The 26,778-nt window shown below is 40.8% G+C and overlaps 2 protein-coding genes across 4 annotated transcripts; both read left to right on the plus strand.

The window, feature by feature from the left end:
• The first annotated feature begins 229 nt into the window (after window positions 1–229).
• On the plus strand, window positions 230–8,676 carry nr2c1 (nuclear receptor subfamily 2, group C, member 1). Of its 2 annotated transcripts, none has more exons than XM_082538405.1 (14): window positions 230–359; window positions 2,597–2,731; window positions 2,890–3,123; window positions 3,267–3,345; window positions 3,460–3,639; window positions 3,721–3,871; window positions 5,399–5,495; window positions 5,722–5,906; window positions 6,249–6,402; window positions 6,514–6,635; window positions 6,765–6,907; window positions 7,268–7,405; window positions 7,496–7,601; window positions 7,784–8,676. In XM_082538405.1, the coding sequence occupies exons 2-14, from the start codon at window positions 2,660–2,662 to the stop codon at window positions 7,953–7,955; spliced, it is 1,833 nt and encodes a 610-aa protein (XP_082394531.1). In that variant the 5' UTR covers window positions 230–359; window positions 2,597–2,659; the 3' UTR covers window positions 7,956–8,676. The 2 variants fall into 2 exon arrangements, with proteins under 2 accessions (XP_082394531.1, XP_082394530.1); XM_082538404.1 differs by having other exon boundaries at window positions 231–359; window positions 5,719–5,906.
• Window positions 8,677–12,229: 3,553 nt separating this feature from the next.
• On the plus strand, window positions 12,230–26,766 carry LOC309710826 (transmembrane and coiled-coil domain protein 3-like). 2 transcript variants are annotated; one of them, XM_082540632.1, is made up of 4 exons: window positions 12,230–12,495; window positions 23,180–24,153; window positions 24,357–24,492; window positions 24,761–26,766. In XM_082540632.1, exons 1-4 carry the CDS (start codon window positions 12,412–12,414, stop codon window positions 25,064–25,066), a joined length of 1,500 nt encoding a protein of 499 aa, XP_082396758.1. In that variant the 5' UTR covers window positions 12,230–12,411; the 3' UTR covers window positions 25,067–26,766. The 2 variants fall into 2 exon arrangements, with proteins under 2 accessions (XP_082396758.1, XP_082396759.1); XM_082540633.1 differs by lacking the exon at window positions 12,230–12,495 and adding an exon at window positions 21,804–21,984.
• Window positions 26,767–26,778: the final 12 nt, after the last annotated feature.

Genomic DNA, 26,778 nt, shown 5'->3' on the forward strand with positions numbered 1-26,778 from the left:
GACAAAAATGACCAACAAAAAGATTTAACAATTTAAAGTATATTGTCATTGAGAAAAACATTAATCAAATGAAAGATTTCCTGTTCATTTTCTTTGAGTTTTGATTTTTGTCATGAGTATAATGAAAGGAAGACTACATTATGAACGGTTTACCAGGAATGTGACGTCTAAACATGACAATTGCTGTAGGTTTTAGTGTACACAATATGAATCGATGTTGCCCAAATGCGCATGTGCGAGTCTTATTTATTGATAAAAAAAGGTCACGAACTCTGACCCTCCCACTACCTGCAGCAAACACTTAAAAATATTAATTTATTTAAGGCAGCAAAATATCTGACCCAACAGCTCGTCGAAAGGTAAGACTTTATTAGTTATGCGGAGAGGAGAGGTTAAAGAAGGATCCGTGAGCGGCCAGTAACACAGGAAGGGAGGGAGTGTTCAGTAGGTCTACAGTAGGGAAGCTGCCATTAGCTACCAACTAGCAAAAAGCTAATTTAGCTCGCTAGCACTGTCGTGTGGAGCTGGGAGCACAAGACATAAGATCGGCAAGTATGTAAAGGTGCTGCTATGTTTGTGAGACTCTACAGACAGTTATAGAGCTAACATCATAGGTTAACGCATAACGTCAGTAATATCGTCAACATATATGCTATCTAGCTATGTTAGCCGCTTTAGCTAACCGTGCTACGGCTATCTAATGCTAGCGTCGCAAACCACACTGCGTAAAGCAAGCAACAGCATCCTTTCCGTAAGTGTGAGTATAACAGCAGCAATTTAAAAGTGTTAAATCGTGAGCTGTTCTCAAATGCCGACTCGCGTGGAAGTCCGGTGCCAGAATTATTGCGATTTTTGGTCAGTTGTGAAAAACGGAGCGCAACTGTTCACTGTACGATTCGGCATCATGGGCCTTGAACCCTAGCATGCTTTAACCCTTCAATGTTGACCTTTCACCCACAGGAAAAGAAATACCTTTATCTTCCGTATCGATTTTAAATAGTTGGCTGTCAGGAGGATGTATGTTTTCATACAGTGTCTTTGTCGTTCATTTATTGTTACTTTACCGCGACATTAAGCTGTCTTTTATCGCAAGGCCACCAATAGTGCATTTTCGAGCTAGCACCGGCTTGATTGGTTAGCACAGGCCACAAATTAACATGTAGTTACTGACACTGTACATAACAGATTAAATACCTATATTTTTATATTGGTTTAGTAAAAGTTATTTCAAGCAATGCATGACTTATTAGCTTTTGACATAATTTAAAAATATAAACAGATGTCGGGCTGTAACTACAAGGACTGGAGAAAACTGGAGTATGAATAATTATTGGTTATGTAAGTATAAGTTCTGCCAGACTTATTTGCTCTTAGTTGAAATATATCACGTTGTCCCAGCTCCCTTTGCAGACATCAGATTATTAAAAAACACTAATTAGATCTTTGGTAGAACCTAAGAAATATTTTTTGTGATTAAAAGATGAGTCTTCTGCTATTTTACATTACTCTTTCTATTAACATGTTATCAGTTGATTAATCAAGTTAACTTTGATTGTGTTTGTTCCTCCTATTTATAGACTAGGGCTATTGTCCAGAAATATGAGATCGAGCCAACAACAATAATAATTATAACATTAACTATAATAATATAATGATAACAGAGGAAATGTAACTCCAGGGTGACCTCTTCCTGCATTATTTGCACTGTTCATTGTAAAACACTTAGAAGCTGAACTGCGTTTCAACAAGTGTGAACTGTGAACTGAGGGATTTTCCTGACTCAAACTGACCTGTGGTGGTGTCGACTGAACTGCATATAGTTAAGTCAAAGGGCAATGTGGCCTTAATTAACAGAGGACTATGCATTTTTTTGGCCATATTAAAATCAAACTCCAATTATCGAAAAAAAATTTTTGAAAAAATACTTTCATCAAGTTCTCGTGATTTCACTGTAGTAGAAGGCCAAACCCTCTTTGGTTGGCAAATTTCTGCTTACTTAAGACAAGTCTGTGCCTTTTCTTGTTATTTGATGCCATTTGATGAACACAAACATATTTTACAATTGAGTAAAGAAAACTACTTTGAAAAATGTGTTACATTTTTTTTACATTTTTATATCACAGTTCTATATTCCTGGGAAATCCCTGGCATCTGCTAAAAATGGTCTTAAAATGTATTTGCTAGATCTCAACCTATAGAATATTATTGAGGTTGACTTTAATGTTTATTTTTAGATAGGAAAGCATTTCTGTATATCAGCTGAGACTGACTTTATTTAGCCAGTCAATCAGTGTGTTGAAAAATGAAATGACTGGCAGTTTGTTTTAAGAACTATTTGGCAATTTACTGTGAAGCCACTGCTGACTTTGCTTTTCTGTTGAATTTTTGTGCAAAACAACCAGTCATGCATATTTTTAGAAAAAGCCTCAGCATTAGAAAAAACATATTTTTATCGTGGGGGAAAGGATGATAAATCAGAAGTGATGATAAGTGATTCGGGGATTTGTTTACTGTAAGAACATTGTGAAGTAATTGTTTTGTTTTTAAAGGATATTCTCTGATCCCAACAGAGTAATACAGATGTTTAATTGTACAGGTGTGCCTGTTTCATGGGGCACTGATGTGAACGGTGGTGGAGGAAGGTGTGTGCAATATCAGAATGGATGGACAGGCTCAAAGGATTCAGCTTGTGTCTGCAGACAACAACATGGCGTTAGGACACAGAATCCAGGTGACGATATGGCCCGTTCTCCCCCAGAGACTGAATTTGTGTGAATAAATAAAGATGCGCAATTTGCTTGTAAAATGTGTCAATTCCACTTATCATTTCAGCACATGCAGTAAACACCTGCTCATGTTTTTATATATATATATATTTTTTTTTAACAGATTGTAACTGATCAGCAGACTGGACAGAAGATCCAGATCGTCACAGCACTTGAGCCATCTTCCCCTGGAAAGCAGCAGTTTATCCTTGCAAATGCTGATTATTCTTCTGGGGGGAAAGTAATTCTGGCCAAGCAGGAAGGCTCACCCAACAAGGTCATCCTCACTACTCCAGATGGTTCTGGGGTTAATCAGCTGCTGTTTGCCTCCCCCGAACTCACTGGGCAGCAGATTCAGGTATTGCCTGAAGATGTTATTGACTCCTTCCAGTTTTGATAAACAAGCTGAAAAGTCTAATGACTGGGGCATGAATATGTTTAGTCAGCCTGCTTGCAGTGTTTGCTGTATTAAATTATTCAATTTCTGGGGTTGTTTGGCAGTTTGTGACTGAAAGCTCAGACCAGTCTATTGTGAAGCCTGTTGTGGAGTACTGCGTTGTCTGTGGGGATAAGGCCTCAGGTATGCATTAGGTATATATATATGTGTGTATAGAGAGAAAGAGATTTTTTTTATAATGTTGGTATTGAAATGACACATAAGCACACCTGATTACATTTCCCTTTCATCTTTCAGGACGTCATTATGGAGCCGTTAGCTGTGAAGGCTGTAAAGGCTTCTTCAAACGCAGCATAAGGAAGAACCTGGTGTATACATGCAGGGGCTCCGGAGAATGTGCTATTAACAAGCTACACCGAAATCGCTGCCAGTACTGTCGACTGCAGCGCTGTATAGCTCTGGGCATGAAGCAGGACTGTAAGAAACTGTAATACTATATTAAGTTATTAAGAACCTGCACGATAAAATACTGACGTGACTATGACTTTGATCTCTTAGCTGTTCAGTGTGAGAGAAAGCCTGTTGAAGTCACTGCGAGAGAAAAATCCGTCAACTGTGCAGCCTCCACTGAAAAGATCTACATCCGCAAGAACTTGTGTAGCCCTCTGGCTGCTACACCTACTTTTGCATCCGACAAGGAAACTGCTCGGTAAATCTTACTTAAACTCTAATATACTGATAAGACAGTTGTTGTTATTATTAGTTTTGTTGAATTCTGCTAAATGTCCACAGTGTAAGAAAACATAATAAATAAAATGTGCTGTACATGTTATTTTTCTACATTTCCAATGCCTTTGCTTAGTTATGTCTGTGAAGGTTCTCAGTCATCCAGGTCATCGTAGTCAAAGGAGCTTGCAAAGAAAAGCGTCTGGACTTCTTTAAGTTGCTTGAAGACGTTTCACCTCTCATCCGAGAAGCTTCTTCAGTTCTAAGGTCAAATGGTGGAGAGTCCCAGATATAAACCTAGTGGGAGTTTCCCCCCACAGAGGGACAAAAGGACCCCCTGATGATCCTCTAATCGCCTGAGCCAAGGTGGGAAACTGGGCGTGGGTCCCAATCAGCCAGAGTTTCGGGTGTGTTCATTGTGAAACCTGGCCCCACCTTATCATGTGAATTCCTGAGGTCAGATGGCCCAGGATGTGAGTGGGCGTTAAGGCGTCTGGGAAGGGATCTCAAAACTGGATTATAGATGGCAGAGAGTTGGTGTCGTAAACCCCCGCCTCTGTTCAAAGATGGTCGCTCACAGTGGACATAGATGGCTTCTTTCACTCCTCTTTCAAACCATCTGTCCTCTCTGTCCAAAATTTCAGACCCAGCAACACGCTCAGACAGAAACTGGTTCACCCGAAAGACAAAACACCAAAACACAAACTTAACAATGTGGTGTATGCTGTACAGTGCAGCGAGGAATGCTCAGACCTCTACATTGGAGAGACCAAACAGCCACTTCACAAGCGCATGGCACAACACAGAAGAGCCACCTCTACAAGACAAGACTCAGCAGTCCATCTGCATCTTAAGGATAAAGGACACTCTTTCGAGGATGCCAATGTTCACATTTTGGACAGAGAGGACAGATGGTTTGAAAGAGGAGTGAAAGAAGCCATCTATGTCCACTGTGAGCGACCATCTTTGAACAGAGGCGGGGGTTTACGACACCAGCTGTCTGCCATCTATAATCCAGTTTTGAGATCCCTTCCCAGACGCCTTAACGCCCACTCACATCCTGGGCCATCTGACCTCAGGAATTCGCATGATAAGGTGGGGCCAGGTTTCACAATGAACACACCCGAAACCCTGGCTGATTGGGACCCACGCCCAGTTTCCCACCTTGGCTCAGGCGATTAGAGGATCATCAGGGGGTCCTTTTGTCCCTCTGTGGGGGGAAACTCCCACTAGGTTTATATCTGGGACTCTCCACCATTTGACCTTAGAACTGAAGAAGCTTCTCGGATGAGAGGTGAAACGTCTTCAAGCAACTTAAAGAAGTCCAGACGCTTTTCTTTGCAAGCTCCTTTGACTTTGCTTAGTTATATTGAACTTACATTGGAAGTCTTTTATGTAACGTTATATACAATTAGAAGCTCGATTAATATTTCTGCCTGGAAATGATTATTTTGCTACACGGCCTTGTAAAGTATAATGCAATATGTGATGTCAAATCTCTTAACATCAGATCTACAAGTTTGCTTGAGTCAAGCATGTTGCTCAACATTCAGCAACCCTTCTCCAAGCTGGAAAACACCATCTTGATTCCAGCTTCACCTGAAAAGGTAACACGGATGCAGTATAACTGTATTATGCTTATATGTTTTCTACCTTATATACAAGCAGAGAACTTTAGAGTGTTTAGGATTAAACAAACAAACGAAACTCATTGCACATTCACTGATGAAGACGTGTCCTAATAAGTTTGCTGTGAACCAGTTTTGTCCCTGTTGTTTCTGGGACCAGTTCAGTGACCAGACTGTTCGATAACAACTGTCCCCTCCTCAGCAGGAGGACCCATGCCAGGGTGACCTTGGAACACTGGCAAATGTAGTAACATCCCTTGCCCACCTCAACAAGAGCAGAGAAGCGAGTGACAGCGGAAATGATCTGATGGGAGCTGAAACACTTAGCAACGGTGACAGCTCAATGACTGATATCCAGGGAGATGAACAAACTGCAAGTGATATCTCGAGGTGAGAGCTGTCGTAAGAAATCAAGATGCTTTGATGCTGATACCGAGGCCTAAAGAAGCACCAGAATGAAACTCACGAAACTCTCTGGCTTCTATTTTCTGTTTGTCATAAAGCTGTAATTGAATTTCCTGCAGGGCCATGTGGTTTCTAATTCGATCTTAAGGCTTTAATTAGACTGGCACTCTGCTGATCAAAAGTATAGCATTTTGCATCTGTGACAGTGGTGCTGTATTGCTTTGTGATGAATCTCCTGTAATATACAACTTATAAATGCAAATGTGAGGATTTTTCAGTGCAAGCATTTTTCAAAATATAATAAGTGTATATGTTGTGTATCATTAGAGCTTTTGACACCCTGGCCAAAGTCCTGCACCCTGGTGATGGCTCAGCAGGAGAGTCCTTGGAGGCTACAATGCAGCTGATATCAGGGGACCAGTCGGGCCCTGTGGTGGAGCTGGAAGGACCTCTACTTTCTGACAGCCATATCCCTTTCAAGGTAAAAGGACAGCCACTGATTGTGACTCTCCCCTTTGATTAAAAACACCTGATTGTGTTAAACAGAGCTGCATTGTTAGCATATTTTTGTTTTCTTTCCCCATTCCTGCAGCTTATGATGCCTTTGCCTGTGCCAGAGTACCTCAATGTCAACTACATCTGTGAATCGGCTTCACGGCTACTTTTTCTCTCTATGCACTGGGCACGCTCCATACCTGCCTTTCAAACCCTCGGGTAAGCCTGTTGTTGCAAGAATATTCTTTGTGGATAATGTCTGTTAAATCACGTGTCTTTGAAGTGCACCGTTACATGTGCACGCACTGTCCTTTGTAGCACATTAACCATGTGCATTTTGTTTTACAGCGGGCAAGACAATGACATTAACCTGATGAAAGCCTGCTGGAATGAACTTTTTGCCCTGGGTCTGGCACAGTGTTCAAATGTAATGAATGTCGGCACCATCTTAAGTGCTATTATCAACCATCTCCAGACCAGCTTACAGGAAGGTAGGAGAGCTCTGCTGCTGTCTTCCTGAGAGGTTTAATACTTGTTTACAGTTTGAGAAAGAGGAAAGCTGTTAAGCTAGACAGACTCAGGGGACAGTAACACAAGATGTTCAATGAATCAAACAAATTTTTATTTTGAAAATGGAAGCAACAAGTGCTAATGCATATAAAAAAACAAATAAACACAAAATCATTAAAAGCCATCCTATTCACAAAGAAAAAAACAAAATGTTGACAGTTTCCTGTTTGAAAAGGAGGACGAGGAAGCAAATGCTTATCAATTCCTACCCCTATCTTGTCTTATTCACTTTTGTGGCATGTCTGTTACATCATGCCCTTTTTTCCCCCTTGGTCTCACAGAGAAGCTGTCCCCAGAGAGAGTGAAAATAGTGATGGAGCACATTTGGAGGATGCAGGAGTTCTGTAACAGCGTGTCCAAGCTTTCCCCCGACTCGTATGAATATGCCTACCTCAAAGCTATTGTACTCTTCAGCCCTGGTGCGTAGACAATCCCCCCCGATTTGCACAAAAGCAGATTCCTTGGTGTACTCAAGTCTGACTGTGCATATACATTATTTTTTGTAACAGATCATCCGGGCATAGATAATATCCCACAGATAGAGAGATTCCAGGAAAAAGCCTACATGGAGCTGCAGGACTATGTAACCAGAACATATCCAGAAGACTCTTACAGGTTTGTAGGCTTCACCTCTGTGCTGCATAACGCCGGCAATGCTGGAAACGCACCATAAGTTTTTTAACTCTTAAAAAGCAGGACAGAGGTGTGTGTGTGTGTGTGTGTGTGTGTGTGTGTGTTGTTCTCGTAGATTTACTTGTTACATGTTGAATTTGATGTCTGTTTCTCATCAATCCCAGGTTATCCAAGCTGTTGCTGCGTCTCCCTGCCCTCAGGCTGATAAGTGCAGCTGTCACCGAGGAGCTGTTTTTCGCTGGGCTCATTGGCAACGTGCAGATTGACAGCATCATCCCTTACATCCTCAAAATGGAGTCCACTGATTATAATAGCCAGGCCGCCTCTGCTGTCTGACGTGCAGCTATTTATTATAGCGACACGAGACTGAAGATTCAGTGGCCGCCTATTCACGTCACTGAAAGGTCATAACATAATGACCCAGTTTAACTTGTGAATTTTTTTTTTCACATCTTAACTTTGTCCTTCATCTGACCCCTTAGGAACCTGTCAGTAGAGCGCAGCTCACAATTAGGACAAATAAAATCAACTCCCAATTGCAAGGAAGCCTATCTGTATCTGCCTGTTCAGGAACAAACCCTTTGAAACTTGGATGGTAGGCTTGGTGCGTGCTTTTTATTGTACATAATATTTTATCCTTAAAAGACTCCAGGCCTTGTGTTTTTTTGTTTTGTTTTGTTTTTTGGCAAATCTTGTTTGTACTTTTGACGACATCAGTATGGTTTGTTTTCATACACAGCTTTTTTTATAGTGGTAATTATTAAGTAATTAAGAAAAAAAAAGTTGTCATAATGTGAACTGAATTGTGAGATCAATTAAAGTTAAAACTTTTATTTTTCATTTGTTTGCCAGTCCAAAGGATTGGCAACATCGCTTTTCAAAAAACGGACGTCATCTGGATCTGAAGTATTTGTGTATATAGCTTTGTATATAGAATTGACCAAGGCTAACGGGCAGCACTTGGTAGTTCGTGGGTTTCATCTTTTTTTGGACAAATTCACACGAACAGAAAATGATGGTCATATCATTTGAAAATAAAAACATCTTTCAAACATGATTGTCAGCAGGAGTTGACGGCACTGATTATTTTGAATGAATGATACTTTTATATAGCGCACACAAATATAACACGTGTTTTGCACCATTACCAGTCATGTTAAGAAAACTTTGCACATAAACAGGTTTTGTTTTCATTATCATTCAGTTTTAGGTGAAAATATTTCAGTCATAACTGCAAAAGTGCTTTAAAAATACAGCCTCACTGGAGAAAGACAACAGCTTGTGAATTGTGATAATCTGCAGATGGATGAACATTCATACTTCAATAAGAATTTAATAGTGTAGTTGTTTACATATTTACCTAACAAGCAAAAGTTCCCAGATTCATTTGCAGGAGGAGACATAAATCCCTTTGGGGTTGCATCCAGTGCACAAAATCATGCAGTTGCCTGCTATGGTGACCCCGTATGAATAAGGCAGCATCTGAAAGTAGCTTTCTAGAAGTAAATGAGACAAATGTTCTTGAGCATGCAGAGACAAAGCTCAAACACCATTTTAAACACCTTTCTCATGAACTAAATCATTCTCAGAACGAAACTGGCTCAAAGTGGTTGACCACAAGGGGTTTGTAAACCCACTGTCTCATGCAAAGCAGAAAAGCCCACTTCCAAAAGGCCATTTAACTGAGATCTATTCAGAACTTCACAGAGAAATAACGCTAACCCTAGCTATGTACTCATAAGTGCAGAGGGCTGATCAGGTGATATTTGTCACATTTATATTTTCAGTGGCTTCCTCTCCGCCACAGCGCTGAAAGCATCCAGTTTGCAGCCAATCCCAGAGCCAGCCTTCCTAATCAGTTTATTCAGTCTGTTCAGTGTCACCAGCTCTGATGCTGTCCCCCAGCAGATTACACAGTGCTTGCCACAGCTTAGTGATAGAAAATCTCCCATCATTTTGTGGCACACACTGAGAGATATCATCTTACCTGGGAAATCAAACTTACTACTCCCCTTTCTGTACACAGCTCTTTGTGTTGGTCCTGCAGTTCAGCCTGTTGTAAACAATGATGATGACGATGGTGGTAAAAGTATAACTTCCAGGGGGGAATAAATGTATTTTGTCAGACTTTTCTCTATATAAGTACATTTAAGTAATGCTTCAAAATAAGAATTTCAGGATGTCTCCTGAGTTGCAAGACCTGTTTCTAGCAGGACTTTGGTTTCACTTAGTCTAAATGCTAATTCTTGGAAGCTGAACCGCTTCTATAAACACACCAGATTGTTTACATGTCCCTTCTGAATTAGTAATACAAAATCTGCATCCTGCCCAACCGACTTATTGTTGTGTTTTGTGTCAAATGACATGACGGTGGAAGATGTTGCAGGGCGCTGTGCTTACAGCTTGTGTTATAAGCTCATCAATGTTTAATCAGAGCTCAGCGCATATACGTAACTGAACGGAGGACAGTGTCTGCAGGCTTTGTGGTAGTTACACCATGGGTGTGTCCAGCTAATTAAAAGCACGGATAGGAGCATTAAAACTTGATGAACAAATGAATGATGTTGTCTGCTGCTATTTTTTGGAAGTCTATTGTCCAGTGTATCCCAGAAGCTTCTTTGTGTGGTTCTCCTTAGTCCTGTCAAACTAGTTCATCGCTTTAGTCACCACCTTTGAACTGCATAAGCTCCTGCATATCAATGTGTGATGCAAACCAGTTAAGAAATGGGAAACAACACGGTAACTGTTAAGGTTCGGGGATTTGTGATGCAACACGAGCCTGAGTGTTTATGGTGGATTAGCTCATTCTGAGCTGAATCTGAATGAAAGAACCAGTTGGGTTGTTCTCATGGCCTCTGGGGTGTCTGTGCAGCTGGGAGGGGTGAGGAGGGGGAGGGGGGGTAGTGTTGAAAAACAAGGTGACAGAACCGGTTATATGTAAGCCAGATTCTTTTACATCAAATTGAAATACTTCTTGGAGGGAAACATCAGCACGATATGTCAGTTATGCTGTCGGTTTATCTAAAATGATCAAACTTGCTGTGAGTATCATCAGGCCAAACCTCCTTCCTTCCTGTTAGGCCTGCTGATTGTCTGGTTATAGATACATGCAATCATCACCCTATTTTACAACATTTTTCACTTTGCAGCGTGTACTGCTTAGTTTTCTTCCGCATTTTGACTGCCACCCTGTTTTTCACCACTTAAGCTGAAATATTATCACGTAATAATGGTCATCACATTTTTTTTGTACTTTTGCACTTTCATTTCTTGTATTTATTTTTGCACAGTTTTAAAAATGACCGCATCGTTCAATGGCATTAACCCTACAGTAAGAAACAAAGGGTTTGTTCCCCACAAGTAATTACTTTAATAGTTTATATAGATTGGTTTTGAATACATGTTCATCGGTGTATTTTTTACAACGACACAGTAAGTAATATCTGAGTGAATCATCATGCACTTTGTGATACTTAAATTGTCAAAACTTCATAGCTCAGAGGAAAAAAACACTTTTTTCTTTTTCACACCACAACAACACCACATTAACAGCTGGGTACTAGTAACCCAGTTTCAGTACTACTTCTTTTTTTAACTGCTCCCTTCAGTGGCCCCTACTGCAGATCATCCGCACCCTTCTCCACATGTCCTCCTTCATGACATCCATGAGATTCTTTGATGTGTGTTGATCCATGCTCAATCATCCAGCTCAATCCCACAAAACTCTGTTCACTTTTGGTCGTAGGAACATTTTCATCACTCATCCAAGTGACTTCTTCACCCTCCTCTGTTGTCCTTTCTCCCTCCATATACTATATTGGACATCCTTTGTCCAATATAGTCACTCTCCCTCCTCTGCACACGTCTGAACCAAGTCAGCCAAGTGTGCCTCCTTAACTTCGTCTCCAAACCACAGTCTCCAACTCATCCTTCTATCTTTCAGTCAGTGCTGCCACCTCCAAAACACACATAGAATAGAATAGAATAGAATTCAACTTTATTGTCATTGCACATGCACAGGTACAGGGCAACGAAATGCAATCTGGTAAACCTTCCCTTTCACACTTTACTAAATTTAAAAACTCAGCCCTTCAGAAAATGTATGCATTATTCAGCTTACTGAATGACTTAGGTAATGCTCTGTAGGGTAAGTAGAACCCAATTCAGGATGTGCACTTTGATACTTCAAGAGCAACAAATGAGCTTTTAAACTGATATTTGCAACAGTAATTTTAAACCACAGTCCTTCAGCTTTTACTCTAGCAAATGCTCTCAAGAGTTCAATCGATGATAACTAGATTGCCTGCTTATAATGCATTTTTTCCCCTTTAATAACACATGTAGGCTAAGTGGTTTAAATATTCATAAGTTATTATCTACTTTTACTTTCCAAAACGAGATTCCTCCATTTATAATATATCTAAAACCGTATTTAATGCGCATATTTCTAACTACAGTACCTTAAATTGTTGTGGTAATAGAGAGAAAGAGAGAAAAAGAGTTTCAAGGCTGTGTTATCTTCAGCAGGCAGGTACGTGTGTTTAAAGAGTTAACCCCTCCTCTTTCAGCTGAGCCACCCTTCAGAGAGACGAGTGGGCGGGGTTTAGGTTCACGCGCAGTTTTGTTGAAGGGAGCAGCCAGTGCACGGGTGAGTGAGTGAGTAAGGGAGTGAGAGAGAGAGCAAAAAAGGGGGGCTAAACATGGATACGAGTTTAGGCGACAGTTGTAAACTAGTCCTGACACCGAAGTGACGACCCACCAGCTCCTAACTGGCCACTAACTGGAGGTTATTATGCCCAGCGCAAACGTGTCCGTGCGAAGTTTGTCCGAAGTCGAGAAATACCTCAGCAGCAGCACCAGCAGCAGCAGCCGGATGGTGAGTGTGTGAATGACTGTTTTTGCAGCATTGTTGTGTGATGAACGGCAGGACCCGTACTGTACCGGCGATGCATTGTTGCCTCTCGAGCTCCACGTCATGTGAAACCGACAGCTGCGCCGCTTTTAAAGCTGCGTGTTTCCCCGAACAAAGAGCTTTCAGTGAGCCGCTCTCATACAGATACCGTAGAAAAGGGCATGTCTTCATGGGGATGTGAAGGGACTCCGAGGCTGTGAACTCCGGGCTACCGAAAGCGGTTGATCCTATGGTTTAATAATAATCTGAAAAGTTTTATTGATTCTTAGAGACACACGCCCACCACTCCTAAATATGGTTTCTAAACACAAGGGTGGTAAGTTTAGTGGAAGCATGCAAACATATTAAACCAAACAAACACGTGACTCCTTAATACATATTCCATGCATTTGTTCATTTTCGAGGCTATGGTTTGTGATCCTGCTGTGTTGCTCACAGGTGTGGAGTCTGCCCGATATGTGAGTCAGCCTAGGCCAATATTGGGTAAATGTTCAGTAAGGCCAGCTGGTATGAGGACCAGCTTTAAGTTGCGAACAAGTTTATGAAACGTATTGTTGGAAAGTAAATTATGAGCTGGCCATTTTCCCCCATTGTTTCCAAGAATATTGGCTGGGTTATCAGTTTTGCTATCAGCAGAACTAATAGTCTGAGCGGAAACTTAATAGCTTAGGTAGTGTGTTTGTTATAAGCTACTGTACTGCGCTGCGTCTTACAGGTGCTTCTGTGTTTGTGCTCAGTGACTCAGTTCATAACCTTGTTTTTAAAGGGTAAAAAAACATAAACTCTCATCCATCCCCACCTTACTGTCATGCACAGCTGTGAAAAAGTAGTAAGTAGAACCCACGGAAAGGGTTAACTTAAAAACAAAAAACAAACATATTTGGACACGTAAACAGCTTATTGTCTTTTAAACAATCAAAGAGATATACTCAATCAAGTGATACATAAAATCAATATTTTCTAGTGATTTCTCCCAATTTAAGCAAATAAAAAGCAGGTCAGTCACACAGAAAAGGTAAATACGCTCCCCGCATTTATTCGACTTTCAAATCAATTAGAATCAGTGCCTGCTGTTCCCTTTGCAAGTCTGTCATGATGATTGCTCGTAAATTTGAAAGATCATCAATTCTTTCTTGGAAAGATGTTCACTTTAAAGAAAAAATCTAAAGTACTGAATATTTAACATGTAATATGCGCACTCACTGCTAATTTTCCCAGGAAGCTGGTGTCAGAGACTGATAAGAAACTATGCAAAGTACCTACAAGAAGTCGGTTCCTCTACAGGGGACAATACAAGTTTCTCAGGCGAACGGCTTGCTTACTGACTTTTTCCACCAGGGAATATTTTTGCTGAATCGGTCTTTGTAAAAACAGCTATGGTGTTGTTCAAATACAAACCTTAATCACGCAAACACTGTATCAAATATTTGCTTGTTCAGAGCAACCTATTCTGATTGGATTTATTTACTATTTCACAACCATATGAGGATCCCAGCTCATCTATATTAAAGCGATAACAGCAGATATTTAAAGGAAACTATACCATAATATATTCTTTTGATAGCGCAGTTGAGTTTTCTTTGTGGTCAGCGACCACATAAGTTAGGATTTCAGATGTAGATGAAGGGTAAGGAGGATTATATCACAAAATCTCCTGATGACTCATATTACAATTTCATGAAAGTAAGGAAAAAAGAAAGTTTTTATTTATATGCTTATATCCTCAAAATCTTAAGAGTACACAGTATCAGAATGGCACTTAACTCAAGTCCCATGACAAGTCTTTTAGCTGAAAGAAACTTGACAAAAGTAGCTAACTAAAACTGGGTGGTTAGGGGGAAAACCACACGAGGAGTCAGAAGTCCCCTAATGGCTGGGGCAGATCTGTTATCTGTTAAAAGCCAGAAACTTTAACACATAAAACGTGTGATTCTTTCGCTGCTTCAGTAAAGTGGCATGAAGCAGCAAACTGTTTCTCATTTTCAGTATGAACCTTTACATCTGACACCCAGTCACTAAAAAGTGCTATTACGGGTTTTTTCCCCCTTTTTTTTAGGTTCCTGTTAATAGACTGAATTTAAACTGAATTAAGAGTATAAGTAATTGAAATCGATCACTTCTCCCCTGGAGTACAGCTTGAAAGAATCATGCGGAATAACTTTATAGCCGGATTCTTATATAAGCAGTCAGACCAGTTTTGTTATAATCGCTAACACAGTAAAGTGGATCAGCTCATCTGACTGTTAGCTGGTTTATTAATGCTGTGCTGTGTAGTTTTGCTTTTCCTCATTTTGTTGCCCGTAAATGGCATTCCAGTTTTGTTTCTCAAAAAGCCATTGTGCAGCAGATATAGTGGGTTAGAGGCCAAAAATGATGCAACTTGGCTTTTCGTGGCTGGCTTCCAGAGACTGCCTTTAACCCTTACTGAGTGGTGGCTCTGCTGAGATTGTGGCATTTCTCCGTGACCCAGCTCTCCATATGTGAACTGTGCCCTTTACCTGTAATGCTATTCTCGCATGCGTGTTATCGTGCAAAAGGTGCACATTGACCTTCACGTCGGCATAATATTTACATGTTGTGCATTGTATGCCAGAGTCCTTAAATAAAAGTTTTTAAAGTAGGTCCTGTGTGTTTCTTTTTAAGGCTAAAGAAGTGCTTCAGTCCTCAGTGGCTCTGTGATGTAGTGCTTTAATGAAAGATCTCCTGTTCGATGCCGGGAGGAGACACGAATCCTTTTAGTGTTGTTTCAGGAAGAGCACCAGTGTTATAAAAAAAAAAATCTGCCAAACCAAACATGCAGAGCTACCTGCCGTGACACCTCGCGAATAAGGGAGCAGCCGAAAATATCTTTTGAAGTGTTCGAGTCCTCGCCAGCCTCGTTACATCAACGGTTTTGGTCACTTGAATATAGTTGCGTATTTATCTTAATTGAATCCCGCTCAATACTCTCTCAGTCACTGGAGGCAAGCAGGCACTAGTAAGTGTTAATGGACTATTGATTTAGTCCTGGAGCAGCTTGTCTTCTAAGATAATAGTGAATATGTCTTAAGCAATTAATTCCCCTGACCCCCTGGGGATCATTCATTCAGGGAATTTAAGACTTTAGACTCTGTTGCAAGTTTCCCCATTCCTTTTAGTCCAATAAGGTGCACAGTTTGGCCCCTCAGTAAAGAAAGCAATCAAAGTTTGACCACATATGCAGCTGTGGGATGCAGATGAGAGGGCGGAGGGGGGAGACGCCGGGTCAGGTTTCTTTAAAATGAAAGATGTGCTCCTTGTCCCTCTCACGCTCCATATCGCTGGTTTTCTTCCTGTTTCCCTGTGTGAGCCCTGAGTGGGAGAGCGTCTGTATCCATGAGGATCAGCTGGAGGGAATACCAATAAGCATCGAGGGCTTCTTCCCCTCTGTGATTCTGTTCTCGGCTGAAGGGACGGTTTTGTTCCATCTCTTCAAGTGTGCCAGCTCCGTTGCCTTGTTTGTGCGTGTTTACTTGGGCGTGCCAAGAGCCAGTGACAGCACACCAAACACCAAATGTTTTGTCATTTGGATCCAGTTACGTCAAACTGGTGCAAACACCTGTGCTTGTATTTGAATGTGCTTGTGCACTTGCATGACCAGGCCCTGTGAACTGATGGTTTCTCTAGATTGCAAAAGGGATTGTGAGTACTAGCAAACATTACTTCCTGGTATTGGGGACAATGTGTTCCTGTTTGCATAAGAAAATGTCTGTGGTTATAATAATGTTCACTCAAACTGAAAGGGGCAGTGGGTTCAGCAAGATGAAAAGAAATCAGCTGCACGTTCAATCAATCTAAACCAATATTTATTTTATCCATACTACTCAGAATTTAGTAAACATCCCCTGCATATCCACCCAGTTCTAAATAATTTGTGAGCTCTCACCCTTGCTCTTCCTCAGAACTTAAATGCTGAATTGCTGCTCAGTCTGTTTCTCGTGGTGGTGCAGTGGGCAGATGAGTGCGAGGCCTGCCTTTGCATGAAAAATTGAATCACTAACTAGATCATTGATCCAAGAGAGAGTACACTTCAGTGCAAGATAAGCAGCATCTGCAGCGACTTTGCCCTCGAACTGTAGCTAAGTTTTGAGTGGGTTTTCTCAGGCCTAACAACACACAGCGTTTCCTTGTTGGGTTAAGATTGAGGCTAATGCAGATGGATCTTTATGTTATGCTGTCAAGCGAGGTCAGGGCTTATTAAATGGGTCATGGTGCTGGACAGACTGTGTGCTATGTAGGACAGCGTGGGAGGGGGAACAGGGGGCTCATGCAGGGTTGAGTTGTGAAGGAGGCACCCTGAGGGCACGGAGGACTCCTGCTGATCCTGCTGTTGGAGATGATGATGATGATTGGGATGATGTGTGCTGCTGAGCTCTGTTTGGGGGCAACCTCTGTTCCTGTCCTTTTTATATCTGTTTCAGTTCTCTCTCTCTGCCTTGTCTCCCGCTCTCTGTTTTCTTCTTCTTCTGCTCTACTGACACACTAAAATCTATTTGTGAGTCAAAACACCAGTGGGTGTATTGCCTGGCTTGCTAATTCAAAAGACAGCATCTCGAAGACTTTATTTAGGGTGAGAACACACCTCATTTGTAGTGATAAAACATATTTTAAAGGCACGATTAGAGGGGATCAAAAATGTAACCGGGATCTCACCGGTCTCTGGCTGCGCAAATGTTTTTGGAGAAAGTGAGTGAAAAGTAGGGCAGCTCCTCAGCAGATTTGGGGAGGACATTTTCATCAGCGTGAGCCTACTTCATTTAGCAGGACCACTCATCCGCAGAGACCTTCAGATTGCTCCTGCGGTTATTCAGAGTGGTTCGAAATTTTAAGTAGCGCAGCAGTGGTGGTGCAGATGTGCTTATTAAATTGAAATGATACAATTTCATCAATCTCGTGTGAGGAAATTGCCAGCTGTCATACTTGCAGATGGTTTCCAGAATGTAAAAAATGTCTGGGTTATGTTATTTAGGTCGCTCTCACGATTATGGCCTCATCCAGTTAAAAGACACTTGTGTTTATATCACAAAGTTCCTTGTTTTATCATTTTTAAGCTTGAAATTCAGGTGCAGTACAAGTGTGGAAGTTTTATCAATACCCTTTACATAAATCTTACTGCAGGCCTCGGCAGTGATTCACCAGTGGTTGCCAGGTTTCCATCTGATCTATTTTGCACTTGTTCCATATTTATGTTATCTCAGCACATTGAAGCAACAGAGTAAGACCCCTGTGCTCAGTGTTTAGCCCCTAATGGTGCAGAGGACAATATTGAACATTTCCAAAGTAAATGCTAGTGGTGGGAGAGCGCCTGAGGAGCTAGCTTTGTTCAAGCACTGCAGAAATAGCATGCAGTCTAAGCTGTCTGGTGGAACAGGCAGTTCTTTGTGACTGTCATATGAACTCTGAAAAGATTTGGTAATTTGAGTGAGCAATACAGCAGCTTACTTTACACTTCCTCTTAAGCGAGGCAACATTAAGTTTCTCATTGTTTTGTATGGAAATCAGGTTTGACTAAAAGGTCGGTTTATATGTGAAACCTATTGTTTGGTGGAGAATTAGAGCCTTCACAGCCGATGGGGCAAGACCACAACTGGATGCAGGGTTCGTCTGGCTTTACGTCAGGCCAGTGATTCCATATGCAGTGGCTCAGTCCTGGACAGGGCAGAGGTAGAACATGACAAAGTAAGCTTTTTTCTCTGCAGAGAAAGACTTCTGTGTTCAATAAGGACAGATGCCAGAGAGAGTGTGAGAGTAGGATGAGGACAGAGGCTGAAAAAAACCCTGGCTTGCTTGTAGAAATAAGCGTGCTGTTCTCCAGTTACACACTACACATAATGAAGAATATACTGTGTAATTACAGACAAATATATATATTTATATATGTGTGTGTGTGTGTGTATAAATGACATTAGTTTAAATCCATGATGGCAGCTTAATGCTGATTTTGCCTTTGCAACAGGCTCATAATGATGTTTAACAAGTGTAATTGTTACTGTTTTCACAATCTTAGCTGAGCCTGTTAGCATTCCAACATTTGCTGATTTGCACTAAATCAGTGATTCTCTAATAGATGGATGCTGTGGAGTTAGTTTGTCCTCTTCATTCCTAGAGGAAGTAATGGATCTGTCAGCTCAGCCATCACAGTTTGCCACCATGTTTTGTTTTGTTTTTTGAGCTGATCATGTTATCCCAGTGGTGTCCTTCTTAGAGGGCTCAGTTCAAGGGGAGCATCCAGGATGGGTGAAATGGTCTGAAACTAACATGGCTAGCTTGAATCTTATATTATAATAAATAAAACAACAGTTTAACTTTAGCTTTTAAGTTTTTGTTTGTGTATTATTAAAACATGATTAGTTTGCTGATTGTTGATTAAAGTACACTTGTTTCTGGGGTGGAAGTAACTTTTTGGACTTTGAAAGCAGAGACCGAACAGAACACGTTTGAGGAACATGTCACTAACCATGCCATTAGTGGCATTGTTGACTTTTTGACCCGATGATGGCATTACAAAGTCACGATACATATTATACATATTCCTGGGATCACAGATATGTATATATAAATTATGTCACAGTTCATCCAGTGGCTGCTGAGGATTGCAGTCTGCACCAACGTAACCAACAGGTTCTTCTAGTAATAATCAGTTCTTCCCTAACTTATCAGGCTATCAAACAAGTTTGACTAGTTGAGCGTGAAGTCATAGTGCCAGCAGCAGGTAAATGGAATTTACCTCCTTTACCTGACCTCATACTCTGTTTACAGGAAGTAAACTGAATTTACTTGTGTAATAGGATACCTTGAATGAATAGCAATGAATAAAACAGCAGCGTGACCTCACTTTGTATGTTTGATTGCATATTATCAATGCTTGATTAATTAACTGGTAGCTGATTAAAAGTCTTTTTTCCTGGTGTGGAAATAATTTTTATTTTTGGACTTCTAAAGTTGCTGCCAGAAGTTCCCTTTAAGAACAAGGCACTGAACATGCTATTAGTTGCGTTGATAGTTAGGTTAAATATTGGGGAAAATTGCCTTGTTGCCTGATGATGGCATTACAACACCAGTAGATATATATTCCTGGAGCCATAGTTATGTGTGCTAAATCATGCAGCATGTCATTCAGTGGCTGCAGACTGATTACAGTCTGCATCAACGTGACCACAAGCATGGCTACAAATATACGTGAAGCTGTTTGTGCTTGTTCACTGTGGTACAAACACAGTGCGCTGCAGTAATAATCATGTCATTAGATTCTTGCCTTCACATTATTAAACAAGTGTGGCTAGTTTGGTGTGACATCATAGAGCCAACAGCAGGTAAATCCTATTCACCTGTGTAATTGGATACCTTGAATTAAGCTGAATTCAGAAAGATGGTCCCGCTGACTGTGTTTTTGTTTTAGTCTGAGCAGTGTTTTTCAGTGTGTTCACCAGGCATGTACTCATACATCATCCTGTAAACCTTCTCTCGAGGTTCACGTGGGAGTCATGTGTTGAGAAGTTTCATTATGTGGTTAACTGTGGGTGCATTTGCTGATGTCAAGATACTTAGCTTGCAATAAGTGACCATTACGTGGCGATGCTGAAATGCTAAGCAAGATTGAGCCTGCTTGAGTTAGCTGTTTATTTACTAACTAGCGGTGTTACATTTGTTAAGGATTAGTGCAGTTTTGTGCCGCCTATAGTGCTTATTGTACAACACTTAGTGTAAGGCTTTAATAGCTTACACCCTCTTTCACTACAGGGGTGTTGCACTGTGATCAGCTTGCAAGACGAAATGGTTTGTTGAGCCACCGATGGGCTGCAGTTTTTTTTTTACACTTTAAGCGACACTTCTGCTCTTTAAAGTGCAGCTTAGAAGCATGATTACATTTTTGCTTCTCTGCTTTCCTGCAGTTTCCTCATAACGGGATATCTTCTAGTTCCCTAGTAAATGCAATCTTGCTTACTCAGCCTGTATATATTATGCTTACTTCCTCAAACCTACAACAGAGTACAAAAAGTGAGCATAACGTTCAGCTTTAATCACAAAAAACGGTTATTAACTGTAAAACTAGGGTACATTGTCTGGAATAGGGATTTTCTGCTGCCTTGCGCCTTTGTGTGACATTATCACTGACCTACATTAGATGTACATGCTCCACTTCTTTCACACATACTAAGAGTAGTTGTATGAATTTTGTCAACTGTTTTTTTAATCTATATTATAAACAAACAGGATTAAATTCTGGCTCTTAAAATGTAACAGATTTTCCAAATAAGAGCATTATAGACACACCCAGATGGCCTCACAGTGTGAAATGCTGAATAGTGCTCGAGCCAGAGATTACTATGTGGAAATGTTGTATTTTCTTGTATGTATCTAAGAAAATAATGATGTTTACCCCAATTATTTAAGCTAGTAATTTGAAGCAAATGAGCACCTGAAAACATCGGATTCATAGTATGAGCAGTTGGTCACATGTGCTTTTACTTTACAGCTGCAGCTGTAGATTGTAATGCTTAGTTAAAAATGCTGACCTACTTTTAGGTTGTTTAGCATAGCTGTGTCTCTGTGATAATGATAAAGACCCTCTGTATTAAAGACTCGTACCCAGGAAGTGTACATGTAATTTTATTGTCGAATTAGAGCTGGGCGATATGAGATTTTTTCATATCACGATATGTTTTTTTCATTTCAGGCGATAACGATATCTATCACGATATAAGCCAAATAACTATATTTGTAAGATTTAAATGTGCCGTTGCTCACAAGTAAAATGTGAAATAATCAGCAGCTTGTTTTTATTTAAATATTTATTTCCCATAATAAGTTCAACAGGGTAGATGTACTTAAGGAACATGAGACTTTTTCAGATAAATAAAGGCAAATATTGCAAACTACACAAAAGGCAGCCGCTAAAGCGTTTAAGTTTCAAAATAGAACAAACAAAACAGACTAAATTGTCAATTCCACTTAGAAACAAAATATTAATTCTAAAAATAAATCTTAGTTTGTTTTACAGAAGAACAGACAAAACTGACTAACTTTTGTCAATATCAAATAAACTGAGAACTAAAAGGAAATTCTCAATCTCTCCTTGTTGTATAGCTTAGCTTTTCAAACAGTTTTAACAGTTACTTTAGTCTGACAAAAGCCGAATGACGAATTAGCGCTTCCAGTCAGAGACTGAGGCTACGTCCACACGTACACGGGTATTTTTGAAAACTGAGATTTTCCTTTTTCGTTTTAAAAAAGAATCCCGTCCACACAAAGGCAGAAATGAAGGAAAACGCTGCTATGAACATGCCAAAGCAGCAGGTGGCGCTAGATTCCTAACCGTGCCGAAATGTTGGCCAATCAGAAGTCTAGAAGCCTCGGTGGGAAAAAGTAAACAAAGCTGGGGCATAGAAGCAGAACCGAGTCGTATGTGTGGAGGGACAGTAACTGTGTGTATATGTAAGCATTTAAACACTGCAGAGAGTAGAATTAACAGTAACAGTATTGTAGAAATTCATTTCACCGAAACAATAACGTGGCGCACAGTGTGACGCATGTATTTCCAGACTTGCTTTCGGCACAATTTACAGTGCACGCTACTCTGTTTTTTGTCAGACTTGAAATAGCCGAAATACCTTCACACTACGGAACTTCTATGGCTCTTCCGTTTGACAATCTCTCCGGCGTTGGAACCATTATCTGTTTTCTCTTCGGTCACGCTCGGTTGATTTTTCTAGTCGGCACACTCATTTCCTCCATTACGCGCTGGCTCCATTACCCGCTGGCTGCTTCCCAAACAAACACACGTGCGGCTTGGCACTTGTGCTGTACGTAACAAGTCACGCGACGTGACGCTGCGGCTGTGATTGGTTCGGCTCTGCGCTACTTAATTTGGATTGGCTGACCTTTTTTTTTTTTTTTTTTTTGAGGACAAGAGCGGCGAGGTCTATCGCGATAGCTTAATTTCTCTATCAGTAAAAGTTATATCGCGATACATATCGTTATCGTTCTATCGCCCAGCTCTATGTCGAATAAAATAATATGATCAAATTTAAAATTGGGGCCAAAACTAGAAAACAGGCCCTGATCTTAAAAAGGGGTAAAATAAAAACCTTACTTTTTGAATTCAGACTTTTTTAGTTGGAAGTCTTGATAAAATATTTACTTTCCCAGAATGCTGTGGGGTTTTTTTTTATTAAGCAGAGTAAAAGGTAGTAAAAGGTCCTTCCTGTAAATGCACCAGTTTAATACATTATTTACACTGAAAAATATATCTCTTGTAAATTACAGTAAAATGCTGTCATCTACATTTAAAAGCATGAAACAGTTATAGGATACCTACTGCAATTGAAAACAGTGGATTTGTGCGATGAGTGTCCGTAGATTATGTGCCTTGTGTGTGTGGTACGATGTGCGTTTTACTTTTCTTTTTTGAATTTTGGATGGTTGCTTTTAGTGCCAAGCATGTATGTGTGTATATATTTTGGAGGTGGTGCAAGTCCAGTGTCTCTTAACTGAGAAAGGAAAAATCCTTTATTGTACTGTGAGATGACAAGTAGCTTGTTTCTAATAGCAGCGCTGTGGTATTGACTGATACTTGACTGTACCAAATTTCATATATTTTTGCTTAATTTTTGATTTTCTTCTTTTGTAGGACCGGAGTAGAGAGAGCAGTTTTATAGGCCTCCCGCTGTCAATGCGCCGGGGTTCTTCAGAGAATAATTTGGATCTGGAGCTCAGTGATGGAAGTCCCTATCCTGCTCTCGGCTTTGAGGTCCAGCGTAGTCGCTCGTGCTTGGACAGCCTCCAGCAAAAGATACTGAAAGTCACAGAACAGATAAAGATCGAGCAAACGACACGAGATGAGAATTTAGCTGAGTATCTGAAGCTCATGGACAGTGCGGACAAGCAGCAGGTGGGGCGCATCAAGCAGGTGTTTGAGAAAAAGAACCAGAAGTCAGCTCAGAACATTGCCCAGATGCAAAAGAAGCTGGAACAGTACCATCGAAAGATGAAAGACAGTGAAAACTATCAAAGCCCTCCCGCTCGCTCTTCCTCTGTTAAACACAGCACCATACCCCGGGAGTCACCCAGACAGCTGAGGGACATGACAAGCAGTGGCCGACACCCGACCATGGACAAGATTAAAACCATTGGACCAGGTGTTTCGCTGTCTCCTCCTTTCTTCTTCAGCAAGCCCAGAGAGTTCGCCAACCTCATCAGGAACAAGTTTGGCAGCGCTGATAACATTGCCCACCTCAAAACCACTCTGGACTCTTCTTCTCCACTGTCCACTGACACTGAAGTGAAGGGACTGAGTAACAGCACCTCTATAGTGGGCAAACCCAAGTATCCCAGTGATGACGAGTGCTCCTCAGGCAGCGCTTCTGTTTCAGACAATAATGGAAACCCAGCAGGGGCAGGAGCGTCTGCAGGGCCGTGTCAGAGCCAAGCTAAGGGGGATCAAACAGGGGAAGACAACCAGGGCAGACTTGCCCTGACCCTGGAGGAGGTGAGGGAGATTAAAGATGCCCAGAATCAGCTGGAGGAGGATATAGAGGAGTTAAAGGCACAGTTCGAGAGAGAGTATGGCATTATCAGCCAATCACTGCAGGATGAGAGATACAGGTACGATTACACAACTTGGCATTTCATTATTGTTAAATAACAATAATAAGAACAGACATACCAATATAAAATGTTCATCTAAAATAAACAAGCATAACTCTAAGAGAATTTGAGATAACAATAAGCTTAATACCACGTGTCATTAACCACTTTAAAATCCGCAGTGATATGAATATTAACCATCCCCTTGTGTTGACTGGCAGGTATGAGCGTTTGGAAGACCAGCTGAACGACCTGACAGAACTTCACCAGAATGAGATGGCAAATCTGAAGCAGGAGCTGGCCAGCATTGAGGAGAGGGTGGCCTACCAGGCTCACGAAAGGGCCAGGGACATACAGGTAAATAGTGGTGGTGAATCTACTTATGTTGCGATGCTTCACACATAAGCAGCACGTAAGATGGATCGCAAAAATACACCATGCCTGTAAGTGTCTAATATCTCAGCACATGGCCATTGTCATCTGTCCAAGCGGCCTCTCTCTGCTGATGCAGAAGAATTCTTTTAGAGGAATTTGGGTAATTGAGTGTTTAAAGGTCAGCGAAATGCCCTTTAGCAAGTTGAGAGACGGTCTGACCCATAAAAACCCCTCTCCCCACCTTTCTCAGGAAGCCCTGGAGTCGTGTCAGACTCGCGTGTCCAAGCTGGAGCTCCAGCAGCAGCAGCAGCAGCAGACGGTCCAACTCGAGAGCCACGACGCCCGAGTCCTGCTGGGGAAGAGCATCAACGTCATGGTGGCCATCATCACCGTCATCCTGGTGTGCGTCTCCACTGCTGCCAAGTTTGCCGCTCCACTGATGAGGAGCCGGTATCATGTGGTAGCTACCTGCCTGGGGATTTGTTTTTTGACTGTATTTTGGAAGAACTGGGACCGTTTACAGTATGCCTTAGACAGGTTATTGATGCCTGCTTAGTAGGAAAGAAAACACACTGAAAATATCATTAACACAGATGCTGTAAGTTGTCAGGAGAGGACGGTCTGAGAGGATTGGTTGTACAATCGTCAGAAGACGTAGTCGCCATGCAATTACACAGATCTCTCTTTTTTTAGTCAGACTGAAATAAAACTCTTTTGATTTTTTTCTCCTCTAGAACTTGAATGTGTGTTACTAACTATTTCATATAACATTCAAATTATATTTACATAACAGCAAACTCTGCTAGTCAATAGTCAAGAGGGGGGAGGAAAAGTGATGTTTTATTATTGAGTTACTGTTTTAGGTAAATAATCCATAAATAAGATAAAGATGTGCAATTATTCTTTCTCGTTTGTCTTCAGCTTGACTTTAACATAAATCAAACTACACTCAAAAACTCAAACAAGACCTCGGTTGTCGTGTCTTGTTGTCCACGCCTATGAATTTCTAATTCCACTGAAGAGGAACGCTTCCATATTTAGGAATATTTGCATTTATTTGATATTCTGATTGCTAAATATGTGCTAGCAGACATTTCGTTTACACAAAACAAAAACTGTTATATGGTTTTTAAGAGGTTTTGCTGCTGGTAGGTAGACTTTGCAAAGCTGTTCCTCAGTGTCCTCAGGCTTAGTTTTAAGGTACATTAACAGGTTGCATGAGAATGAATGACCATATTTTTCTAATTGTGAAAGTAATTGTTTCACTGGAGAATCTGCAGACAAAAATTAGCGACACTGGACATCCTATTTTTATGCATTCTCTTTCTTCTTACTATTTTTTAAAACGTTGTCTGGCCTTGTTCTAAAGTGCAATATATTTGATTTCCAAGAGCACAGTTTGTTTTTAACAATTACTCTTTTAGGAGTGGGCGATTTTACATCAGTGACAGGGAGCTGGAAGGAAGGAAAACAACACTAATGTTAGCACGAGAGATCCATAACCACGGAAGTCACTGCTGAGCTCTGACAAGACCAGCTGTCTCTTCTCTCAAGGGCAAAAAAAAATCAATCCATCTGCATTAGCGCATGCTAGTAGTGTAATATCAGCACACACCAGCTCTCTAGCATAGACACACAGCACAGCCGCTCACTTGGTTCACTGTATATACAGTAAATAATGTCTTAGGCTTTGTGTTTTCCCTACTTCCACTTTCATGTTGGACGTTTACTAATAATGTGACAGAGAGATGATGGGGTATACTGTGATACAATGCCTTTTTCTGAGGAAAAATGCAATTCCCTTCTTAAAAGAGCAAAAAAACAACAAAAAAAGCCTTCACTACTCGCAGCAGAGAGGATGCAGGCGAAAAGCTCTCAGTGAAAAACTACAAGCCTATATATTTTTTTCTCTTGGACTTACAGTTGTGTTATTTCATTTTGTCTTGTAAACGTTGCCTACAAGAATTCCACATAAAGCCGTGGACCACTTTTAATGTCTGTCTGCCACAATAATCAGCTTTGCATTTATATTTGTCGTCATCTTTCTGTTTTATTGACTGTATGATTTTTTGTTTTGTTTTGTTTGTTTGTTTGTTCCCGTTTTGACATGTTTAAAGGAAGTTTTACAAGCAGAACTCAAATCTGGTTTACATGCTGTTTTCATCTCTGGTGCACTATCTGATCAATCAGTTGTATTATTATGCATCATGTGCCTTCGTCTAACCATTTCTGTTAAATTAAACCTTTTTAAATCAACTTGTTGATGGA

The sequence above is a fragment of the Aulonocara stuartgranti genome (genome assembly GCF_965226115.1).
Source record: "Aulonocara stuartgranti genome assembly, chromosome: 7".
NCBI classification, from domain to species: domain Eukaryota; kingdom Metazoa; phylum Chordata; class Actinopteri; order Cichliformes; family Cichlidae; genus Aulonocara; species Aulonocara stuartgranti.

Coding starts and splice junctions, on each gene's coding strand:
- nr2c1 (XM_082538404.1), top strand. CDS start 2,660: ATGGATGGACAGGCTCAAAGGATTCAGCTTGTGTCTGCAGACAACAAC. Junction 5,907..6,248: donor ACTGCAAGTGATATCTCGAG/GTGAGAGCTGTC, acceptor GTGTATCATTAG/AGCTTTTGACACCCTGGCCA. Junction 6,636..6,764: donor CCTGCCTTTCAAACCCTCGG/GTAAGCCTGTTG, acceptor TTTGTTTTACAG/CGGGCAAGACAATGACATTA.
- LOC309710826 (XM_082540632.1), top strand. CDS start 12,412: ATGCCCAGCGCAAACGTGTCCGTGCGAAGTTTGTCCGAAGTCGAGAAA. Junction 12,496..23,179: donor CCAGCAGCAGCAGCCGGATG/GTGAGTGTGTGA, acceptor CTTCTTTTGTAG/GACCGGAGTAGAGAGAGCAG. Junction 24,154..24,356: donor CTGCAGGATGAGAGATACAG/GTACGATTACAC, acceptor GTTGACTGGCAG/GTATGAGCGTTTGGAAGACC.